This window comes from Phaethon aethereus (assembly GCF_964289735.1).
Source record: "Phaethon aethereus genome assembly, chromosome: W".
In the NCBI taxonomy this organism is placed as follows: domain Eukaryota; kingdom Metazoa; phylum Chordata; class Aves; order Phaethontiformes; family Phaethontidae; genus Phaethon; species Phaethon aethereus.
This window is the reverse complement of record NC_138581.1, coordinates 28599170-28623828: the sequence shown is the minus strand read 5'-3', so window position 1 is coordinate 28623828 and position 24659 is coordinate 28599170. Positions and strand designations below refer to the sequence as shown.

The 24659-nt window shown below is 41.3% G+C and overlaps 1 protein-coding gene across 1 annotated transcript in view; it reads right to left on the bottom strand.

The window, feature by feature from the left end:
* LOC309415051 (erbin-like) overlaps positions 1-24659 on the bottom strand; it is a 97871-nt gene that overhangs the window by 67882 nt on the left and 5330 nt on the right. Inside the window, 3 exon segments of the mRNA XM_082012442.1 lie at positions 2509-2598; positions 3384-3462; positions 19551-19668. Coding sequence (XP_081868568.1) covers positions 2509-2598; positions 3384-3462; positions 19551-19668 — 287 coding nt within the window.

The window sequence follows — 24659 nt, the reverse complement described above, 5'->3', positions numbered from 1 at the left end:
AGCTAACAAGAAAAAAACAAGCTTTCCTAGGCCTTGTGGGGTTCCAGAGAATACATATCCCAGGTTATAGTCAGCTTGTGAACCCTCTCTATTGAGTAACCCAAAAGAAGAACTATTTTGAGTGGGGCCTTGAGCAACAATAAGCCTTTGAGCAGATCAAACAGGAAATAGCTCATGCAGTGGCTCTTGGCCCTGTCCAGACAGAACCAGCTGTGCAAAATGTACTCCACACTGCAGCTGGGGAGCATGGTCTCACCTGGAGCCTTTGGCAGAAAACGTCAGGAGAAACCCAGGGTCGACCTCTAGGGTTTTGTAGCCAAGGGTACCGAGGATGAGAAGCCCACTATACCCTTACTGAAAAAGAGATACTAGCAGCATATGAGGGAGTTCGAGCTGCTTCAGAAGTTGTTGGTACAGAAGCATATCTCCTCTTGGCACCATGATTGCCTGTGCTACGCTGGATGTTCAAAGGAAACATCCCCTCTACACATCACGCAACCAGCGCTACATGGAGTAAGTGGGTAGCGTTGATCATGCAACAAGCTCAACTGGGGAAACCCAACCGCCCAGGAATCCTGGAAGAGATCATGGACTGGCCAGAAGGCAGGGACTTTGGAGCATTGCCTGAGGAGGTGGCTCATGCCCAAGAAGCACCACCATATAATGAGTTATCAGAAGATGAAAGGTGTTATGCGCTGTTTACTGATGGATCCTGTCATCTGTTAGGAAATCATCGGAAGTGGAAAGCTGCTGTGTGGAGTCCCACACGACAAGTCGTTGAGGCTACTGAAGAAGAAGGTGAGACGAGTCAGTTTGCAGAAGTGAAAGCCATCCAGCTAGCCCTAGAGAATGCTGAACAAGAAAGGTGGTCAGTGCTCTATCTCTATACTGACTCCTGGATGGTGGCTAATGCCCTACGGGGGTGGCTACAGCAGTGGAAGAAGACCAATTGGCAGCGCAGGGGTAAACCCATCTGGGCTGCTGCATTGTGGCAGGACATTGCTGCCTGGGTAGAAAACATGGCTCTAAAAGTACGTCATGTAGATGCTCATATGCCCAAAAGCCACACCAATGAAGAACATGGAAACAATCAACAGGTAGACGAGGCTGCCAAAATTGAAGCAGCTCAGGTGGACCTGGACTGGGAGCATAAGGGTGAGCTATTTGTAGCTCGATGGGCCCACAAGACATTGGGACATCTAGGAGAGGTGCAACACACAGGTGGGCTCGTGATCGAGGGGAGGACCTGACCATGGAGGCCATCACACAGGTCACCCATGAATGTGAAACATGTGCCACAATCAAGCGAGCCACCCGAGTAAAGTCTCCCTGGAATAGAGGGCAGTGGTTGGGTTCTTCCTTTTAGCAATATTATCCTTTCACTTTTGCTCCCAAGATTTAATCCATTTTAAAGAGGTAGGGGTTTAGTATTTGTCTCTTATTTAAGCTGTTACATGCACCAATTTTGCTTAGTCAGCACACCATAAATATGCTGTCTCTCAAAGATTCCTGACAAGGCACTCGAGAAATATAGATGTGCATGAAGGAATCTGTGCATCCAGGAGAGGACAAATGTAACTACAGATGTCATTATTTCCTCCACTCCAGTTACTAAATGATAATGAAGCCATATTTCAGAAATACTAGTCTCCCATACTTATCAGACTTGTGTTGTAGAAGCAGCAAGTATGTAAATGAGTTTTATTTCTTGGGTCTGTATAAGCATTCTGTCTGTCCTTCAAAAGTCCAGTAAAAAAAAGGTGATAAAGATTTGGGGTTTTTTTGTAACTAATTGTATTGGGTCTGGCAGAGATGGAGTTAATTTTCCCCATAGCAGCCCTTGGTGCTGTGCTTTGGTACTGGTAGCTAGAACAATGTTGATAACACACCAGTGTTTTGGCTACTGCTGGGCAGTGCTGGCACAGCATCAAGGCTGTCTCTCCAACATTTTCCCCCATCAGTAGGCTGGGGGTGGGCAAGATCTTGGGAGGGGACACAGCCAGGACAGCTGACCCAAACCGACCAAAGGGATATTCCATACCTTATGACATCAGCTCAGCAATAAAAGCTAAGAGAAAGGAGGAGTGGGGGGCATTCGTTATTACAATGTTTGTTTTCCGGAGCAACCGCTACAGCTACTGAAGCCCTGCTTCCCGGGAAGTGTCTGAACATCATCTGCTGATGGGAAGTAGAGAATAAATCTTTTGTTTTCTTTTGCTTCTGTGTGCAGCCTTTGCTTTCTGCTTATTAAAGTGCCTTTATCTTGACCCATATGTTTGGGGGTTGGTTTTTTTTCTTTCCATCCTAATTTTTTTCCCCCTGTCCTGCTGAGGAGGGGAGTGACAGAGTGGCTTGGTAGCACCTGGCATCCAGCCAAGGTCAACCCACCACACTAATATGTACCTTCTTCCACAGTTCTTCAGTTCACACTTTGCTTAAGAAGCAGCAGAAACTGCTCTGCATAAATTTAAAACTAAATATATATAGTAAGTTTCAAATTCAACTTACCTGCCAAAGTTGGCTGGCAAAAACTCAAGAAAAGCATCATTCAGGTACAGCTGTGTTAGGTTTAACAGTTGGGAAAATCCATCTGGAAGCCTATATAGAAATAAAATAATGTAGTGCCTTTGTTTCAATTATATTCAAGGCACTAAGTCTCATTTTTCTTAAACAACAGTATAGTATTGAAGTCCTACATATTGATAACATTAAAATTAAGGTGGTACTAGAATTGCTACAAAATTACACTAGATACCTGTTCACTATAAAAATAATTTTGAAACTAATCTTAAGTATTGAGGACAATATCTACAGGCAATAAAAACTACAAACAACAAATGTAGTCTTGCTATGTGTTTGTGATCTTCTGATACCTAATGTGGAGGAGGCATTCATTAGAGAAGATAAATTGAAACCTATGCAACACCTTTTTTCCCCCAGAAGAGTTACCTCGCGCAAAGTTTATATCTCTGGCAGTGATACTTCTGGGAAATTAATTTTGTCACTACAGAACGTGACAGGGAAATCTTCTCATAAAAGCTGAGTTTGATAAAACAGTGGTACAGGCTTTAGAGTAAAATTAATTATTGTTATTAAGAAACAAAACTGCGTATTTCTCTAACTTCACAGAGAAGTGATGGACTTAAAGCTGAGAAAGCCACATGGTATAACATAGCAATGGTCACATAGCCTATTAGCTTGGGCAAAATATTTTACTGACATAGCTATACTGTATCGCAGTGCAATGAGGTTAATGAAGATACTTCTCAGGTAACTCTGCTCCTTGCCTCCAAAGGTTGGCTCGTGAAAAGTTGTCTGGGGTATGTTTGAGACTCAGCAGTGTTTGCATAAAATACAAAACATGACAAAAATGACAAACTTACTTTGAAATTGGATTTACACTGGCCTCAACAACTGCCAAGACTTTACAATTTTTTATATTTTCTGGAAACTCCTGTATGCCTGCAAGATACAGGGAGAGGTAGGGAAACATTCATTTAGCAACCAGTGGACTAGTTCTCCAATATTTCATTTTAGATACAGTTTTCATTAAAAAACACTCTTATGCAATATCAATTCTGATTCTTTTACTATTTATTCCTAAAGCTTTTCATATTGCCACTTAGCAGGCAGCTCAAACAGCATTATAGACACACAGTGCACTAACAATTCGTACTGCTCATTACCAAATATTAAAATACTTGTACTTTGTAATGTACTTAAGATCAGGCTCTCAGTCTCAATTATATTTTTTTTAAAAGGCATTCATACACGTGGTAGAACAAAGTTTCCAACAGGATTTGTTTGTCAAATGCATGGCTTGTATGACATCCAGGTTAAATGGTAAGGCTTCAAATCCTAAAGTAGGTTTACAGCGCTCGTGGTTCTGAACAGATCTCCCAAAATGTGAGATATGCTTCGTGTTAGCTTCAAATTATTTGTAGAGAAGGAGAAAAAATGCTACACATACATTTATGTCTGAAAATTAAAACAATAAGGAATCTCCCCATCTTCGAAGGTTATCTCCAAAAATGCCAGAGTGAATTTGCAACCCACATATCTGCCAAAATTTGTATTTGTCAGAAGCTGACAAAACAGACCTTGAAAACAGAAGACAGGTATCATCTGCCATGTCAGTAAGAAACCATTCTGCTGCCCAAGACTTTCACCTCAATCTTTACTATATGACAAAACCAAATAAAGCCATGGTTACCACATCTGCATTTGCTTTTGCAATATACCACTACATTGTTCTTATATCCTGGGACAGCTGTTTTTGTTTTAAATAAACTCATCTTAAGTATAACAAACATTCATACTGCAATCTTTCCACTTGGATTAAGAATAAGCTACTTTTTTTCAAGAAAAACCCATATGCTAGTAAAACAAAGTTAGTATAAAACAACTGGTTTTTTAGGTAACAAATCTTAGCTATTTGTCTTTCAATTACTGCATGCAATTATGTCTGCTCTAAAAGAGTGCTTTATCAGGTGTGTGGAGTGCAGCCTGAACTCAGGGAATAAGAGCACTAAGAAGGAATTACGTGCATACTCTCTTTTAGTCCTGAGAGAGTGAAATTTCATGCTGCTCCAAGAACATTAACACTCTTACAGTCCAGCTGCAGAGAGAAAGACAAGGGCAGTGTGTCTTCTAATTCAGATTAGCAGGTGGAACTTGGTTTTGTCTCTCCATGTGTGTGTTCTTGTGCTGGTTTTGGCTGGGATAGAGTTAATTGTCTTCATAGCAGCTAGTATGTTTTGTATTTGTGCTGGAAACAGTGCTGATTGATAACACAGCGGTGTTTTCATTATTGTTGAGCAGTGCTTACAGAGTCAAGGCCTTCTCTGCCTCTTGTACCACCCCACCAGCAAGTAGGCTGGGGGTGCACAGGAAGTTGGGAGGGGACACAGCTGGGACAGCTGACCCAGGCTGGCCAAAGAGATATTCCATACCATATGAAATCACGCTCAGCATATAAAGCTGAGGGAAGAAGAAGGAAAGGGGGGGATGTTTGGAGTTTATGGCGCTTTGTCTTCCCAAGTAACCGTTATGTATGATGGAGCCCTGAATTCCTGGAGATGGCTGAACACCTGCCTGCCCATGGGAAGTGGTGAATGAATTCCTTGTTTTGCTTTGCTTGTGTGCATGGCTTTTGCTTTACTTATTAAACTGTCTTTATCTCAACCCAAGAATTTTCCCACTTTTACCCTTCTGATTCTCTCCCCCATCCCACCGTGAGTGGAGTGAGCGAGCATCTGCATGGTGCTTAGTTGCTGGCTGGGGTTATGAAAACATGAAAGTTCTGAGAATACCAAGCAGAAAAAAACGTGGTGAAGCATCAGCTACTAAGTAATGTTTTTACTTACATAAGAATTTACACAATTTCTGATGCTAGCTTAGACTTTGGTTCTTTCTGTGTTTGTGCAGTAAGAAGTCTGAACCAGTATATTGCGACATGAGAGGTGACAATACCACCTGACAAGAAAAGTAGCCACAAAATACATACTTTCACATTAAGTCAATCGGTGATGTTGAGGGGGAAAGTCACTATGCTGACTTTTCTATAAATTCAACTTGAGTAGAAACTGCAATTCTGCCAAAGTAGCCTTTACATCTTTCTTGACAGGAACCTGTTTGTCATACCAAATGGCTGAAACACTTTTAATTCATACCAAGTGTACTCTGGAAGCCATTGTGCAGTGGGACAACTATGATGCATGTTGCCATCACAGAAACATGGTGGGACGCTTCTCATGACTGGAGTGCTGCAATGGATGGCTATAAGCCCTTCCGAAGGGATAGGCAAGGAAGGACAGGCGGTGGGGTGGCTCTGTATGTTAGGGAGAGTTTTGTTTGTATAGAAATCAACGATTGTAAAGACCAAGTAGAGTGCTTATGGGTAAGGATGAGGGGGAAGGCCAATGAGGCAGATATCTTGCTGGGAGTCTGTTACAGACCACCCAACCAGGACGAAGAGACAGATGAGACATTCTATAAGCGACTGGCAGAAGATTTTGCTGGGACTCAGGGAAAAGAGGAGAGTTTATCATCTCTGGAAGAAGGGGCAGGCAACTCACGAAGAGTACAAGGATCTCATTAGGTCAAGCAGGGACAAAATTAGAAAGGCAAAAGCCCAGCTAGAGCTCAGTCTGGCCACAGTTGCAAAGGATAATAAAAGATGCTTCTACAAATATATTAACAACAAAAAGAGAGGCAAGGAGAATCTCCATCCCTTACTGGATATGGCAGGGAACACTGTCTCTAAGGACGAGGACAAGGTTGAGGTACTTAATGCCTTCTTTGCCTCAGTCTTTAATAGCCAGTCCAGGTATCTGCAGGGTATTCAGCCCCCTGAACTGGAAGATGGGAATGGAGAGCACAATAACCCGCCCATAATCCAGGAGGAAGCACTTAAGGACATGTTAAACCACCTGGACACCCACAAGTCCATGGGGCCTGATGGAATCCACCCAAGAGTACTGAGAGAGCTGGTGGAGGAGCTTGCCAAGCCACTCTCCATCATTTATCAGCAGTCCTGGTTAACAGGGGAGGTCCCAGAAGACTGGAGGCTTGACAATGTGACACTCATCTACAAGAAATGCCGGAAGGAGGATCCTGGGAACTACAGGCCTGTCAGCCTGACCTCCGTACCGGGGAAGATTATGGAGTGGTTCATCTTGAGGGCGCTCACAGGGCATGTGCAGGACAACCAAGGGATCAGGCCCAGCCAGCATGAGTTCATGAAAAGCAGGTCCTGCTTGACCAACCTGATCTCCTTCTATGACCAGGTGACCCGCCTAGTGGATGAGGGAAAGACTGTGGACGTTGTCTACCTGGACTTTACTAAAGCCTTTGACAGCGTCTCCCACAGCATTCTCCTGGAGAAACTAGCGGCTCGTGGCTTGGATGGGTTTACTCTTCGCTGGGTGAGGAACTGGCTGGATGGCCAAGCCCAGAGAGTTGTGGTGAACGGCGTTAAATCTGGCTGGCGGCCGGTCACAAGCGGTGTTCCCCAGGGCTCGGTTCTGGGGCTGGTCTTGTTCAATATCTTTATTGATGATCTGGATGAGGGGATCGAGTGCTCCCTCAGTAAGTTTGCAGATGACACCAAGCTGGGGGGGACTGTTGATCTGCTGGAGGGTAGGAGGGCTCTGCAGAGGGATCTGGACAGGCTGGATCGATGGGCAGAGGTCAACTGTATGAGGTTTAATAAGGCCAAGTGCCAGGTCCTGCACTTGGGTCACAACAACCCCATGCAACGCTACAGGCTTGGGGAGGAGTGGCTGGAGAGCTGCCCGGCGGAAAGGGACCTGGGGGTGCTGGTTGACAGCCGGCTGAATACGAGCCGGCAGTGTGCCCAGGTGGCTAAGAAGGCCAACAGCGTCCTGGCCTGTATCAGAAATAGTGTGGCCAGCAGGAGGAGGGAAGTGATTGTGCCCCTGTACTCGTCACTGGTGAGGCCGCACCTTGAATACTGTGTTCAGTTTTGGGCCCGTCACTACAAGAAGGATGCTGAGGTGCTGGAGCGTGTCCAGAGAAGGGCAACGAAGCTGGTGAGGGGTCTGGAGCACAAGTCTTACGCGGAGCATCTGAGGGAACTGGGGTTGTTTAGTCTGGAGAAGAGGAGGCTGAGGGGAGACCTTATTGCTCTGTACAACTACCTGAAAGGGGGTTGTGGCGATGAGGGTGTTGGTCTCTTCTCCCAACTAACTAGTGATAGGACGAGAGGAAATGGCCTCAAGTTGCGCCAGGGGAGGCTTAGATTGGATATTAGGAAAAATTTTTTCACCAAGAGGGTGGTCAAGCATTGGAACAGGCTGCCCAGGGAGGTGGTGGAGTCGCCATCTCTGGAAGTGTTCAAAAAACGTGTGGATGTGGCGCTTCAGGACATGGTTTAGGGGACATGGTGGTGCTGGATTAATGGGTGGACTTGATGATCTTGAAGGTCCTTTCCAACCTTAGTGATTCTATGATTCTGTGATTCTGTTATTGAGAGGTGAAAGGCAAGAAAAGCACACTAAGCCACACAGTTAAGCCAGGTGTTTAAATATTTCTAAATATCATGGATCCTTTTGGGAAACAGCTTGTTGAACTTAAGGAGAATTAAATATAGAAGTGGAGGGGGCTAGGAGGAACTGAATCATCAACTGTAATATAGGCCAAGATTTCTGACACTTCTGGTTTACTACCATGTGTGTGCATGTATATGCACATGTGTAAATAAATATATAGCTTTATATATATGGCTTTAGCCATGTAAATTTTACTGGGGCTGTGAGTGGGGTCAAAGCAGGAGGAGAAGGTAGGGGTTACTGATTCAATTCACTATCACTCTCACACTGCAGAATCAAAACTAAAAAGATAATACTTGTAATGCAATAAAGCTTCATTTCTGGAAAGCAGCAGTGATATTTTTCAAGTCCAAAGGTAGGTTTAAAGAAAATTAGAAAAGTACCGTAGAAAGGCTAAAAATATACCTTACCTATTGTTGTCATATAGTATTTGTATTAAAAGAAACACATTTCCAAGAAATTTAAATATATATTATCTTAATTCCAGTTGTAGCAAAAAACCTCTTTCACCATACAAGAATATCCAAACATGCAGCTGGAAAGCATCTACCATGACACAGAATCCTGAACCATGGCAGATGCAGAAAAATCTAGCACATAAGAGGCCTGTATAGATGAAGCTATGGACAATTTGTATGAAGTGGTCTTCCATTGTCTAAAAAGTACGTCAAGACCCCTTTATTGCTGATGATATAACTTTGCCTTGTTAAAATCTACTGGGCCTTGGCTTGGTCCTTGGATGAAAGATTGCTCTGGTCCAACATGTTAAAACTCATTTTTTTAATATTAATATTAATATTAATTTCCACTGCCTGTGTCAAGAATTTATTGAAACACAGAAGACTTAAGTCTGTGATAACTACCTAGAAAACAAAACATAGAGCACATCTGCTAGAGAGAAGAAAGTCAATGTAAACTTAATCTCAAAAGAACAGACAAATAAAATATTAGCTATCCAAATACAGACATGTTAAATCAGCATTCTTTTGTATAGAGGACTCTACAGTAGTCTCTTTGACTATGCCTTAGGCAAGAGGCAGCAACAGTTTTAACAACAAATTAGCAACAGAAATGGAACTGATGAGAAAGCTAACAATGAAGGAGCCCTTTAATTTTGCTTATTAGAGCCAGGACTGTTACAGTATACACAGTCTTTACCAACCTCACTCAACACTTCAGTACACATAAGTGGCAGCCATCATTTAGAAGAGCAGTAAATTGGGAATGACAGCATGAAATACACCTAATGTTTGTAGTACAGATTCAGAAGATGATAGAAAAAAAATTAGGAGACTGCTCCTCTCTACCAGATGATAGGAAGTTGCATTTACTAACTGGCTATACAACAACCTTCAGACATTCACCTTTCCTCAGCTATATCCTTCCTGCATGCTAGAAACATGCAGATACTGTTGGATTAGTATTCTTTCAGTTCTCTCACCAAGAAAGCAAATTCAAAAAGCAAGTAAGAAATAGAGAAGGCAGAGAAACACTGGAGAAAGAAGGACAAAGGGCTGTAAAGAGGACTTTATAAGAGGAGCTGTTCTTCTTTCTCTGCTTTCCATCTATCCTTAGTGTCCTGAATCTTCTTCTGTTAAGAAAGCTCAGCAAATCTCGAGGATCTCTGTGACCACATCTTTCCACAGTCCTTTTGTAAGACTGTGCTAATTAATCCATTTGACAGCCACCCCCTCCCCTCCATGAGCATCTGATCAAATGAACATTGTAAACTGAGATCCACATTCCTTTCTAAACTTCCTTTTCCTTTAGCGTCTTTTACTGCTTCCTTTATACGCTGATACTCAAGGATTATAAAAGAGTGTCCTGTTTTTGGCTGAGATAGAGTTAATTTTCTTTCTAGTAGCTGGTATACTGCTGTGTTTTGAATTTAGTATGAGAATAATGTTGATAACACAGGGATATTTTAGTTGTTGCTAAGTAGTGCTTATATTAGTCAAGGACTTTTTGGCTTCTCATGCCCTGTCAGGGAGAAGCTGGGAAGGGATGCAGACATAACATCTGACCCAAACCAGCCAAAGGGATATTCCATACCATATGACATCATGCTCAATATATGAACTGGGGGGAGTTGGCCGGGGGCACTGCGGTTCAGGAACTGGATGGGCATCGGTCAGTGGGTGGTGAGCAATTCTACTGTGCATCACTTATTTTGTATATTCTTTTATCATCATCATCATCATTATTATTATTATTTTCTCTTCCCTTGCTGTCCTATTAAACTGTCTTTATCTCAACCCACGAGTTTTACCTTTTTTTTTTTTTTTCCTTCAGGACATGGTTTAGGGAACATGGTGGCGCTGGATTAATGGGTGGACTTGATGATCTTGAAGGTCCTTTCCAACCTTGTGATTCTGTGATTCTGTGATTCTATTTTAGTTGTATGTTAGCCTTCTGATCTGTTTAAATTGATAACGCCTCCTCATCACTTTCTCTAACGACAATAACTTCCGCTGCCAAATTATCAGAGGTGATGCAGGGCAGAGAAAGCAAGAGGACAGTCACAGGAGTTTAGTGTTGTTTTTGTGGGGTTTTGGTTTGCTTTTTTATTCTTTGTATACACATGTACTGGCACAACTGGGATACTCCAGCAAGCCCATGAGAGTCTTCCAAGCGTTCATCCTCAAACCATTTGGAAGAGCTTCAATTTTTAGAGTAAGGTATCTCTATGTCTGCTCTAGCTACGCTCCTTACACAATGTAAAAGAGTTTGAGTAGCAAGAGAGGTTCATAAATGCCTTTTATGCGGGGGGGGGAGAAAGGATAGACAATAATGTTGCTTCTTGAAGACATGACTGACACACTAATTTCCATAAACCTAAACATGCAAGGGCAGGGTAAAATTGCAAAATGTGGAACACTAGGAAGGTTGCAGGCAGCAGTTTTGTTCATAATGCTGTCTTGGACAATTGCCAAGATCCAGGTGGTTCTCAACTATGTCTAATTCACGGCTGGAGTGTTGTCAAGTCCCCAGAGTAACCTGAAACTAAAGTGTAACAAACACGTAAAGCTACCTTGCTTTTTTCCCCCATCCCCTACCACCCTGGGATGCAAATTGTTGTCTGTCCAGTCACTTTTGGTTGATATGCAATGACTGTCACTCAGAGCACATCCCTTTACAAAAAATAAAGGTACATTCTGTCTTTACATGCAAATGCACATCTAAAAAAACCATAATTACTTCTACAATGTCTTTTCTGTGTTACAAAAATTTCTTTAAGTCCAGGAATATATTTGCATTAAACTTATTTCAGAATTTCAAATATGTACACTCAAATTCCACAATCAAGCAAGACCTTAACTGCATTGAAATTCCATTCTGTTCACATCCTCTCTTACATATAGAGATAAAATTTTATTCTGTAGAGATAGATCCTATTCAGTATCTTTCGTAAGACAGACAATATATTTAAGATAAAAATACTATAAACACTTGAATAAAGAACCTTAATAAAATAGCTGCCTACATTTAGGATAAATTTATGACCTCTGTATGATGATGCATTATAGTAAAGCTACAGACTCAGGAGTCAGCAGCAGATCAATTATCATGGATGATACAAAACAAAGTGTCCACTGTCTGCCTGCCTGCCCCCTGCATAAGGAGAGAAATAGAAAATTTACAGCAAGTTATTTTTGTATTCAGGATCTTCCTCTCTTCTCCTTGTGGAAAATAAAACTTGCATCTGTCTCCCTATTAACTATGAATAATTCTCAATTCATTGACAAACCATACTCCTAAATGCACCAGATGGGCAACATAAGACTAGATATTCTCCTGAATTGTCGTTCTCCAACTCCCCAATTTCTGGCACACAGTGTACTAAAGTTAATTTACCAAATCAACAGATGATTTTAAAACACTGAAGAAAACATATTTGATCTAAATTTGCATCTGTTAACAAAACTCTTTAAAATTACTTAAATTTTATAGGCAGTTATGCGGGGGGGGTGGGGGGGTGGTGTTTCTTTTCTTGGTTTTAGTTTGTGTATTTTTCCATTAAGATTCCCTGCAATACAGACTGACTAATTGACGTGTTTAAATTTGCTGTAACATCGCAGTGAAAGAGAACCACTCTAATATCTAAGAGACTATTAAAGATATCTTTATTTCTATAACACCATGTTTCTTTCGGTCTTAACTAATTTTCTAATATTGTTATTTAATCCTCCAAAGGCCTGAATAATATAGAAATTAAAAATTCAGTCTTTTTCTTTCACCACCTGTGAGCAGGGAAAAATAGACCATCTCACTGCTTCCCACTATGCTAGCTCCACAGGCACAAGTCCATTTCCAAGGCTTCCAGGGAAGTCTGATTTCCCTGGCAGTCACCTCATCATATGCTTCAGCTTTTCGAATCACTTGTTTCTAGTAACCCATAAAGCTAACTCTTCTGTCCATTTATGAACGTCATCATACACTGTACATGCATGCTTTCCCCTTCTTCAAAGAGGAAGTAAAAATATTTCCATGACAAGCCTCCACATTTCCCTACATGCAGACTAAGGCTGGCATCCCAGAACCACGAGGAAATGACTGCCCCCTTGTTGTGGTTTAACCCCAGCCGGCAACTAAGCACCACGTAGCCATCTCGCTCACTCCTCCTCCCCGCCCCGGTGGGATAAGGAGCAGAATCGAGGGGGAAAAAAAGGAAAAAAAAGGTAAAACACGTGAGTTGAGATAAAGACAGTTTAATTAATTAAAATTTAATTAATTAAAATTTAAAATTAAAAACTTAATTAATCGTCATTTTGCAGAATGTGTTTTCACTATGTCTTTCGGACTTAGAATAATCAGCATTTCTGTGGTTTTGTTTTTTTAGTGCAAGAAAGCAATTTGCAAAAGTTGTTGGATAGGAAATAGCACGTTACCTTAGTGGGCAATTTAAGCACAGATGGGTTTGGAAGATAAATTTTTCACATGACTCCAAGCCACCTCGAATACACTTTGCAGACTCTAAGAACAGAAGTTTGAATATTTTTTGTGGGTAAATAATGTGAACTGCGTTTGCAAAAAGAATATTTACTGCATTACACAAAGATTAATACTGAAAACATCAAAATAACTCAAACAGAGGCCCTTCCTGCCAGTTGAACTTTAGAAAATGAGACTTGAGTAAGTGCTCCAGGCATGGGTGACCTGATGTCTTAATCCAGCTGCCATTTGTTAGTAGAAAACAAAAATCTTCACTTGTCATGATTATCCCTCTCTGGTTCTGAGAAAGTTGTATTTAGAACTCATCTTTCACCAGTGTCACAGATGCCTGTATTCCTGGATCTCGCAAAGTGAAACATTTTTACTTTTCCTTATTCTGGAGGAAGAAAAACATACAGAAATCCCACAAGTATAGAAATCATTGCTTCTGGTGGCTACAAACACGTACTTTACACATATATGAGATCCACTACCTGGGAAAAGCTTACATCTCTATTAAATCTGAAGTGAATGTTTAGCATCTCTCCTTCATAAACCCAAAGGAGATGATACCTCTGCTAGAGGATATATACCAACATACTTTGCAAAGGCAGGTAAACAGAAAGTCATTACACATTTTTCCTTTTGATGTTGCCAGCAACTTCTCCTGGGGTCATTTTAAATTCATTACTCATAAAGTTATAATCGTGTTGCTTTTTCCCCAAGAGGTTTTGTTAGAATGAGTAGATTTTGCTCAGTGCTTACTGTAAGCGCACAGGTGAAATGAACACTTGCTCAGGAAATAAGCAGGCTTTGATGAGAAGGGAAATGGTGAAGGAGCATAAGCAGTATCTAAGCTGTGCTTCTGCCTGACATTAAACAACACATATTCAACGTTTCATGACAAACTGATACACAGCAGAAAGTTACTGAACAAAATCTTCCTGTCTGAGAAACTTGCCAGGGTCACTGTTGTGCCAGAAGTTGCATGGTAGAGATTTTAAGAAGTCGTATCATGATATCGTGTCATTGGCAGATATTTTAAGTAGTAATGAAAAGTGATGTTTCACAGTGAGTTTTGTCACCCTAAAAATTGCCTCTCCTGCAATGTGCTGGTAAATATTGATACCTAGTCACCTTAAGCGTCATTTTTGCTTATGGGTCAGAAAAGAGGAATTATTTTGCCATCGTTGGGAACAGCCACAGCCAAGCCAGCACAGGCATGTCACTCGCCCTGGTACCCTGCCCACCAGACCAAGAGAAACTTCCTTCCTCTTTGTGCCTTGGATCTGCATTACCAGGACATTTGCACCAGAATTAGTGCCTCACGTTTGTTTGGCCAGGGCATCCCACAGGGTCATGCCTTCAGCTAGTTGGAAGTGATGGCTGCCACTGTCTCGTGGCTCTGTAGATACCTGTTTCCCCAGATGATTAGACTGTTTCAGTGCTCTCTTCCCACAGTCTGACAGACATTTAGTGCTTCTGTCAAATTTGTTTAGATGCCTATTAACAAGAAGGGAGTTTTGGGATCTTTTTTCTACCTGTATGCCATAGCACTGCCAGTCTGTCACCACATTTCTGCTGAAAGTGAGGTAAGGTCCCAGGTGCCAAGATGACCTGGCCTGAGCAATGTGGTGTGCTGGGAGGGATGCTTGGCAACTTTCCCAAGAGAAAAGTTCACATCCAGTAACCACCTCATTGGAGGGGGGTTGAACTAGAGGACCCCACACCAGAGCAGGTGGATGCTCCCAAAGGAGGCTGTGACCCCATGGGAAGCCTGTGCTAGAGCAAGCTCCTGGCAGGATCTGTGGACCCATGGAGAGAGGAGTCCACATTGGAGCAGGTTTGCTGGCAGGACTTGTGACCGTGTGGGGGACCCACGCTGGATCAGTCTGTTCCTGAAGGACCGCACCCCATGGAAGGGACCCAGGCTGGAGCAGTTGGTGAAGAACTGCAGCCTGTGGGAAGGACTCACGTTGGAGAGGTTTGTGGAGGACTGTCTCCCATGGGAGGGACCCCACGCTGGATCAGGGGAAGAGTATGAGGAGTCCTCCCCCTGAGGAGGAAGGAGCAGCAGAGACAATCTGTGATGAACTGACCACAACCTCCATTCCCTGTCCCCCTGTGCCACTCAGGGGGGAGGAGGTAGAAAATCGGGAGTGAAGTTGAGCCTGGGAAGAAGGGAGGGGTAGGGGGGATGGTGTTTTAAGATTAGTTTTTATTTTCTCATTATCCTATTCTGATTTTATTGGCAATAAATTAAACTAAGTTCCCCAAGTCGAGTCTGTTTTGCCTGTGACAGTAATTGGTGAACTCTCCTTGTCCTTATCTTAACCCACAAGCTTTTCGTTACATTTTCTCTCCCCTGTCCAGCTAAGGGGAGTGATAGAGCAGCTTTGGTGGGCACCTGGCATCTAGCCAAGGTCAACCCACCACACCGAGCCATGGTCGGGTGACTCTGCCAACTCCCCCCAGTTTATATACTGAGCATGACGTTATATGGTATGGAATATCCCCTTGGCCAGTCTGGGTCAGCTGTCCTGGCTATGCCCCCTCCCAGCTTCCTGTGCACCTCCCCTCTGACAGAGCATGGGAAGCTGAAAAGTCCTTGACTTTGTAAGCACTACAACTACTTAGCAACAACTAAAACATCATTGTGTTATCAACATTATTCTCATACTAAATACAGAACACAGCACTATACCAGCTACTAGGAAGAAAATTATCTCTATCCCAGCTGAAATCAGGACACCCCTAAAGGTTAATAAACCCTGAAAGAGACAAATTTAGTGATGAAGAGAATTGTGGGGTTTCTCGGTGTTTGGTTTGGGTTTTTTACTGTACAACTGCTGATAGATAAATAACTTAGCTACAGAGGATTAAAAAAAAAAAAGACATTTTCCTTTAGCTTCATAAATAAAACACTTCTTTTTCTACGTAGGCCTTAAATTATGTTGCAACTTCTCTTTAGGATGTAATCCAGTAGGACTGGGAGAAAAAGCATTCTCTTACAATGCAGGATGTAATTTCTAGTATAGGAACACAGTTTATTTATTTTACCATTTGTTCAAGAATAATTTAATCTTTGTGACTGGGATAGCATCAAGCTTCAGGTAAAAGCTCCAAAGCTGAAGCATACCTGGAAAGAAGTAATGGAACACCCTTGATATTAAGGGCTCACAGTAGCCTTGGGAATCAAATTAAAATGCCATAAAAGGACAACTCACTACCAAACAACTACAGAATTTATTGCCTTTAGTCTTGGCAAGAGGCAGAGTTAAAACTAACTCTATTCCATGCTTGCTGCACACATAGCAGCAGTTTGATATTTTAGGCTACATCTATGCCATGACCTCTTCAGCAGCCATGAATGATATATTCCCAACCAAACAGCTGTACAGACTTCTGTATGCTCCAGAACATACAACCGTTACAGGCTTGTACTCTGTAATTCAGCACATGCCTTGAAATATCCATCACTTCATGCAAAGACTAGATATATTGACAGGAGTCAAATGAAGACTACTGAATAAAATCTCCACCCTGTCACAAAAGGTGCTGGACACTGGGAGCATACAGGGAAACATGCGTGTCTCCTGGCTTTTCTGTACTTTACTAAATCTTCCGTAGGATTCTGCTTTTGGCCACTGTTGGAGACAGAACACTAGACTAGGTGAATCTTTGTTCTGATTAAATGCGATTAAATATTATTAATTATCCACATCTGCACATCTGTCATGCCTCTATTATACAGTTTTATATATTATATATGTTAAATTAGACATTTAAATCTGAAATGAAAAAATTTTATGAGCTGTTAAAACATTAAGATTGCTTTCTTAAACTAACACCTTTTATGTAAAGCACCTGCTATATTGAAGAATTTCTGCAATTTTGATTTTTCATCTAAATGTCAAAACAAATATTATGCATATGTGTGTGTAGTTCTACTTGGGAAGCTGGATGCTCTCCTGTGCAACAGGTCTCCCTCTGTCCTGTGTGAGCTAGCTGCAGAGTCAGACTGTGCAATTAATGAGGTACCCTGACCACATTTTAAAATTTAAGCTTCATTCATTTTTCTATCAGCTCTTCAGAAAATTAAATATTTCTCTTTAGTCGATACATTCCCTTATGCCTGTGCCATAAACAGCTCAACTATCTTATATGAAAACCCTATCATATTTCATATGTATTGGTATCTGAAAATTAAAGTCTAACTATCTTTTTAAAATGCAACCTTTATAACTAAATGCATATTTGATCTAAAAGCATCTGTACTCCATGCTTCAGCTCCATCTATATCAGAAGAAAACACTCATGGTATATTAATATTACAAGAAAAATACAGGAACTATCACTTTAATTTGCCACAACTGCAGGAATCTGAAAAACACACTCTATTTTAGAATTTAGCATCTCTCATCATCCTTCACTAAGATTGGTGATTAATCCCCTGCAATTTTTTTTTTTAATAAATTAAGACAAAGCAACCCCTGTGCTTCCCACAAAGTCCATTGCTTCCACACTGTATTCAATATCTAACAAAGAAAAAGGAAGAATCAGAGATGTTTAATCAGTTTTGCTAGCCTTGGAAAACTAGCAAAGCCCCTTGTATTTGGCTCTATTATAGAGGAACACCACAACAATCATGGACAGTGAGAAACTGAGCTGTAAATTCTTACCAAGAGAAAAGGGAGACACAAGGGAAGAGAATAGGCTTGCAGTTATCAAGAAAAAAAAAAATGTTCTGTGGTTGCAACAGTAGATAGCTAAACAGAAAAGGCATTTAAGCCAACAAACTGAAGTCTCAAATATTACCAAATGTATTAGGAGCCAGAATAAACAACACTATTTCTTACTTTGCCCAACAGGGACCCTGATTTGGTATGGTGGGGTTTTTTTTTTTAATTTTACAGAGCTTTCAGGAATAGTGGGAGACAAGATGTCCCAAGTAAATAAGCATGTGATCTCAGGACTATTTTTGATGTGCAACGCTAGGCAGAGAAGCTATCCAAACTGTGATAAGATTGAGAACAGGCACATGATAATAGTTTAAATAAGTTTGTGACCTATCGTTTCTCTGAAAAGTGTTAAAAACAAAACAAAACAACCCCTAGATAACAGAGCTTCAGTTTACTGAGATAGCATATCATTCAGCTATTGCCTCCTTAAATTCTTTATATGCCTCAGAGGAACAAGTGCTCTTTAAGCAACTCTTTGAAAGCTTAGCTAAATGTTACGCTATTTTGGACTGACAACTAACTCTCTAGCTGGTAAGTGACCAGCTGCCTGTCTATGTACATAAGCTAAGGAATTTGCCAGCACTAGAACTCAAAACCTTCAATTTGAACTCAAAACCTTCAACTGAAAACCTTCAAAAAACTTTCAATTCTTCTGCATTGTGAACTTGTGTTGGAAACAGTTAATCCTTTTAACAGTTCAGTCTAGGACAAAAAGATGATTCTTTCTCTGTTGTGTGTCACTATGAAAGTTTAAGGCCAATGTTCTTTAAGACAGACTATTAATCCACTTGTTCCAGAAACAGAGCAGTGACAATCAGGTCAATTTATCACACTAAATGTTGTGTTCATTAGGCAGAAATAATAAAGTAACAATTTAAGTATAGATTGGGCTACAATGGAAAATGAAGGAGAAATGCCAACACCTCAACAACTGGAATACTTTTTTAATAAAGCAGAACTTAGTTTTGTGGAGTCATAAAAAAACCAATGACTTTGATATGATAAAATCTTTGGCATATTTATATAATCCTTATTTTCAAATAAGATTTCAAGTAAAGGTCCTCTAACTTCACTTTGAATTAGTAAGACAAGACTATTATATCCTCATCAATTAGCATGAATGAATTCCCTCACCCACCCACCCAAATAAGCCATGCAAACAAGTCTGATGACAATATAAGTTATTTCCTCACAATTGCATGTATCTGCCAACTTGCCAAAAAATCACCATTAATAGACCCCTTGCATACAATACTTGGCTGAAAACATTTCATGATTTATAAAAGGCTGACTTACACAGAATGATAGATTTTTAACAAGTCACAAGTGAACCAATCATTGTCCATAGTCACTACTTCTCCCTATGCAACAGAGGTTACCATCTGACAGCACAGCAGCCAAGTACTACTACAATTTTCAGACAGCTCATTAAAATAAACTGAAAACAGTTTTTTTTATTAAACCAAATAGAACAGAGAATCCAGCAAAATTTTACAAATTCTTGTGCAAACTCTCTTCAGTATAGTGAAATATGAGGAAAGGCACTAAACGTAATAAATTTGAGCATATGCATTTTTGAAAGAATATAGAAATATCTTCACCTCAAAGTACAAACCAATTTGATAGAAATAATTATAAACAAATATCACAGATCATAAAAGAGTATCTTTTATGTTAAGCAGTGATTTAGAGTACTAATTTAAAATTTACTAGCTACGCAGCTTCTAGAAATTATACTTTCACTCGTATCTTTGAAGAGTTAACGGTGATTTGCCTTTTAGCTACCCCAATATAAGTGACTTACCATTCTTGCTGACATCCAGTTCCCTGAGATTAATGAGATTTGCAATGGATGCTGGCAATGTGGTTAGATCATTGTCTGGCAAACTCAGCTTGTGCAGAGACTGACAGTTAAAAAGTTGCTGTTGAAACAAAGAAAAAAGTGAATGCGACTTTTTCTTAGTTTCCTCTATATAGCTTTTATTTTTAATCCCTTTAAACTTCTGACCTTATGGCTTGAAAGCCAGACTATTTAAAGTCTTTGGCTACAAAAACTTTATTTAACTAGTTTTATTGAAAATTGACTAAGTTTATGATGCTTAGGAAAGCAAAAAACTGCAAATGGTCACAACGAGCCAGCAACTATGCTTCACACTTCCTAGAAATTCCTTCCAGTATCTCAGAAATGGTGACCTGTAGTTACACATAGCCCTGCAAACATCACAAAATATTTTCCATAATAAACATGTCATGTGATACCCCAGAAGTAATTAATTTCTTCAAAAAAGAAAAAAAAAAGAAAAAGAAAATAAGATACAGTTTTAAAAGTCAGATAGTTCTGGAAGACAGAATTTGATCTTCTCTAAAAGTTTAAATTTTATTACATTATATATTATTATATATATTTTGGGATTTTCCCCCTTCCATGCTTCCAAGCTCAAGTACACCAAAATCCAACAAAATTATGATAACTAGTGAAAGTTTGATCTAAGGATATAACAAACTGTATAATCTCTCCTGTATATGTATTGTATCAAATATTAGCTCAGAGTCAGATCTCTTCCTATATGCAAGGTACCTTGAGATTCTTACCAAGAGCTTTACAAATTGACAAAATATGGCAAGTAATATTACTGGAACAGAAGAAAAAAAATCCTCAAATGATCCTCAAAGCTTACAGATAGTAAAAAATAAATATCTGTAAGAAAGTGGATGAAAAGGTTCGTGTGAACAATTTACGATGAAATATTCTTTTCCCAAGATTTTTGGATAAGATCATTCATAAATACCTGGGCTTAGTGTTCTTTTCTTACGGAATTCTGAGAAAAGATCAAACAAAATGAGGAAATCATCTATGACTGGAAAAAAAAAAAAAATCATCCCAATCAATGTCCTGGCAATGGGTTTAGTTCAACTGAAATTTCTTGGGTCTTTCTCAATTACGAGGCCATTATTTCAACCACAAACCACTGAACAAGTACATCCATCTAATGTTTGCATATACCACCCCAGAACAAAAGCACACAAATTAGCAGGATGGACAGCTCAAGGAAGGAGCTTTAACTTGCCTACTGATGTTTCCAGTTCCTGAAATGTGCACCTGTTAGAACTAGTTAATATCACTACGGCTTTGAAGAGTTAAAATAAACTTAGCATATTAGATAGGAATAAGAACTTTGATGAGGTCATTGGTTTTGGAGCCATTCCTTTATTTTACTACTTCAAGCAAGAAAATATACTTAAAACTCATCCCTGAAAACAACAATCTGGACTCCTGGAATCATTAGAAATTTCCCCGATTAGTCAGGTGAAAACAAATGCAGCACAAGGAACTGCAAGATCCCTAAAGAAAACTGGCAGGGGGGAGCGGGAGGGCAGGTCTGTAGGATGTTGACTTTGTAGTTGTTCCTTCTGTTGTTGTTCTGTTTTAATGTGTCCTGGTTTCAGCCAGAATAGAGCTGGTTTTCTTCACAGAAGCTAGTGTGAGGCTGTGTTTTGGATTTAGGATGAGAAAATGTTGATAACATGCTGATGTTTTGAGCTGTTGCTAAGTAGTCAAGGACAGTCCAGCTTCTTGTGCTGGCCTGCTAGCAAGAAGGCTGGGGGTGCATGGGAAGCTGGGAGGGGACACAGCCAGGACAGCTGACCCAGACTGGCCAAAGAGATATTCCCTACCATACGACGTCATGCCCAGTACATAAACTGGAGTTGGCCGGGGGGGCGGAAATTGCTGCTCGGGGACGGGCTATCGATCGCCGGATGGTGAGCAATTGCTGCATTGGGCATCACTTGTTCTTGTACATTCCTTTGTCGGTATTATTATTGTTGTTATCATTGTTGTTTCCTTCTCTCTTGCTGTCCTCTCAAACTGTTTTTATCTCAACCCATGAGGTTTTTTCCCAATTCTCTCCCCTGTCCCGCTGGGGGAGGGGGGAGTGAGCGAGCAGCTCTGTGGTGCTTAGTTGCCAGCTGGGGCTAAACCACGACATAATGTTTGCATATTCATTGATTAAGTAGATCATCATTACTGGTGGCAAACATGAGAAGCTCTATTTTACTACATGTCATGGTTTAGCCCCAGACAGAAACTAAGCACCATACAGCTGTTCGCTTGCTGCCCGCCCCACCCCCAGGTGGGATGGGGATGAGAATCAGAAAAAAAACACCTCACAGGTTGAGATAAAAACAATTTAATAAGACAGCAAAGGAAGAGGAAACAATAATGACAAAAATATTACTGCCAAAGGAATATACAAAAACAAGTGATGCACAATGCAACAACTGCTCACCACACGGTGATCGATAGCCCATCCCTAAGCAGCGACTACCACCCCCTGTCCAACTCCAGTTTATATACTGAACATGACATTATATGGTATGGAATATCCTTTTGGCCAGTCAGCTGTCCTAGCTATGCCTCATCCGAGCTTCTTGTGCACCTCCCCACTGGCAGAGCATGTGAAGCTGAAAAGTCCTTGACTGAGTATAAGCACTACAACTACTTAGCCACAACTAAAACCATCAGTGTGTTATCAACATTATTCTCATATTAAATACAAAACACAGCACTATACCAGCTATTAGGAAGAAAATTAACTCCATCCCAGACAAAACCAGGACAGTATTCATCCCTTATTCTATGCCATCTACATCATGCCCAGGTCCTACACTTTCCAATACATTCCAATTAATTATCACCACTTTTCCTGTCTTTTGATATATACGCACAGAGATATCATTCCCTTAGTCGATGTGCCATGCCTCTAAAATGTCCATTCAGTTCATTTGGTGCATAACTTTGGGCTCCATGTGTCATAACGGTCTCTCAGGGCAGGAGAGATGGTGTGTGCTATTGGATTGTTGCATGCTACATCTGGAGCTTGTAGCTGGTATATCTGGCATGGTCCATGCCCACGGTCTGCAGGATGCAGATGTTGATCTCAAGGAAGTTGTTGGGTGCAAGCTGCTGAAACCAGTTCTGGTTCCATCACCACTGCACTTTGATCTGTTTCATTAAAATTCATTCCTCATTAATCTGGGTGATTCTTACTGTAGTAGTGTTGATATGGCATATAACCATCATAGTATTGATGACATAAATTATTGTGTAGCAATTAACATCATACAATTCAAATCACTGGCTATTCTCTCCCAAAATCAAAACCCCTTGAGGTACACATCGGAATTCCCCATCCCCCTGCATCACCCACCAAGTACACCCAGGTCGCTGAGCAAAAGCAATCCCACGGATGGGTTCTGCATTTGCCTGAGGCAGGAGTAACCCAGACTGTCTTCCCCAGCATATTTTTTACATGCACCACAGGGACTTTATCCCCTTCTACAGTACGTAAAAGTTTTGATTGGGCAGGGCCAGCTCGATTGGTAGATCCCCTAGTGTTGACCAACCAGGTGGCTTTTGCTAAATGTGTATCCCAATGTTTGAATGTCCCGTCACCCATTGCTCTCAGGGTAGTCTTTAACAGTCCACTACATCGTTCAATTTTCCCAGAAGCTGGTGCACGATAGGGGATGTGATATACCCACTCAATGCCGTGCTCTTTGGCCCAGATGTCTATGAGGTTGTGTGGAGTAATCGCTGAGGGGTACTTTGGAAATTTACCCTCTAAGAACAGCCTTGAAACCAGGTGGAACGTAGCACTCATGTACAACGGGTCTGTGCCATGGAGACTCCCTGAACGGCCTTGGATGTTGGCAACATCAGGGGCGCCTGGTGTGCTGACTCTGGGAGAGATTACATGGAGGGTGGAGCGGAGTGGAGACCTCGCGGCCACGCTCTGTGAACAGGGGAGTTTAAGGATGCACAGTATGTACATTGATAAGCTGCGCTTGCAATGTCCTGGGCCAAGGACCTGTCAACTTTGATGAAGTGCTGTACTTGGAGTGAACTTTGCTAATTATAATATCATTATAATACTAAAACGCACACCCCTCTCAAAAGTTACCACCCTCCCAAGGTGCGACCCCTCCTCAATGAGTGTGCGCACTGAATTTTTCCTAGTCTGTACCTTTAAACGCGAAGCGAGAGAATTCTGCACCAATCCTGATAAAGGTATGTATGACTAGAGTCACTCAAGCTCCACCTGCAAAGTAAAATACTATAAAATAGTGTTTTAAGAGCTGGATGTTAGGGAAGATACCATCGTCGTGTACTATTCTAACTTCTGGGATCAGTCGACGGGCTGAGCCTCTCTTCCCCCCAATCGGGACGCCGTTGAGTAAGATTCGAACACTTGGTCATATCAAGTGCCTCCCCGGGAAACTTAGAAATCTCTATAGAGTCACTTTACATCTTTTAACGTGTTTATAGCCAAGTAGTGTTACTCATATTTTTGGTATTTGCACGTGCTTTGCAGATAGCGAATTTATCACCGGCAATCCAAAGAACCTGTATATCTGTTGCTTCAATAAATCGCACTATTGATTGACTCAGCCGTGTGTGTGTTGTCCCTGAACGCGACCGTACCTCTGAGTGCGGCCGTGTTAGTTCAGGAGGTGTCCGGCTGAGCAGGTAGTGTGATGTTAGTAGTGCATCCGGACCCGTGATAGTCCAACAAAGGTGTTGGGCGCAACCGGACTACTAACACTGACTTTGGGCATCATTCAGAACCTAAGCTCAGCCGCCCCCAGTCCCTCTGATATCTGAGGATCGACTGGAAAGCAAGGGGGTTTAGTTTCTGTCAAATTGCTCTGCCTCTTAACGCAACAGGTTGTTTCGGAAATGAGTCCCACTGTCTGACTCAATTCTTTCGGGGGTGCCATGTCGCCATAAGACTTGCTTTTCAAGGCCCAGGATAGTGTTGCGGGCGGTGGCATGGGGCACAGGGTATGTTTCCAGCCATCCGGTGGTTGCTTCCACCATGGTAAGCACATAGCGCTTGCCTTGGCGAGTTTG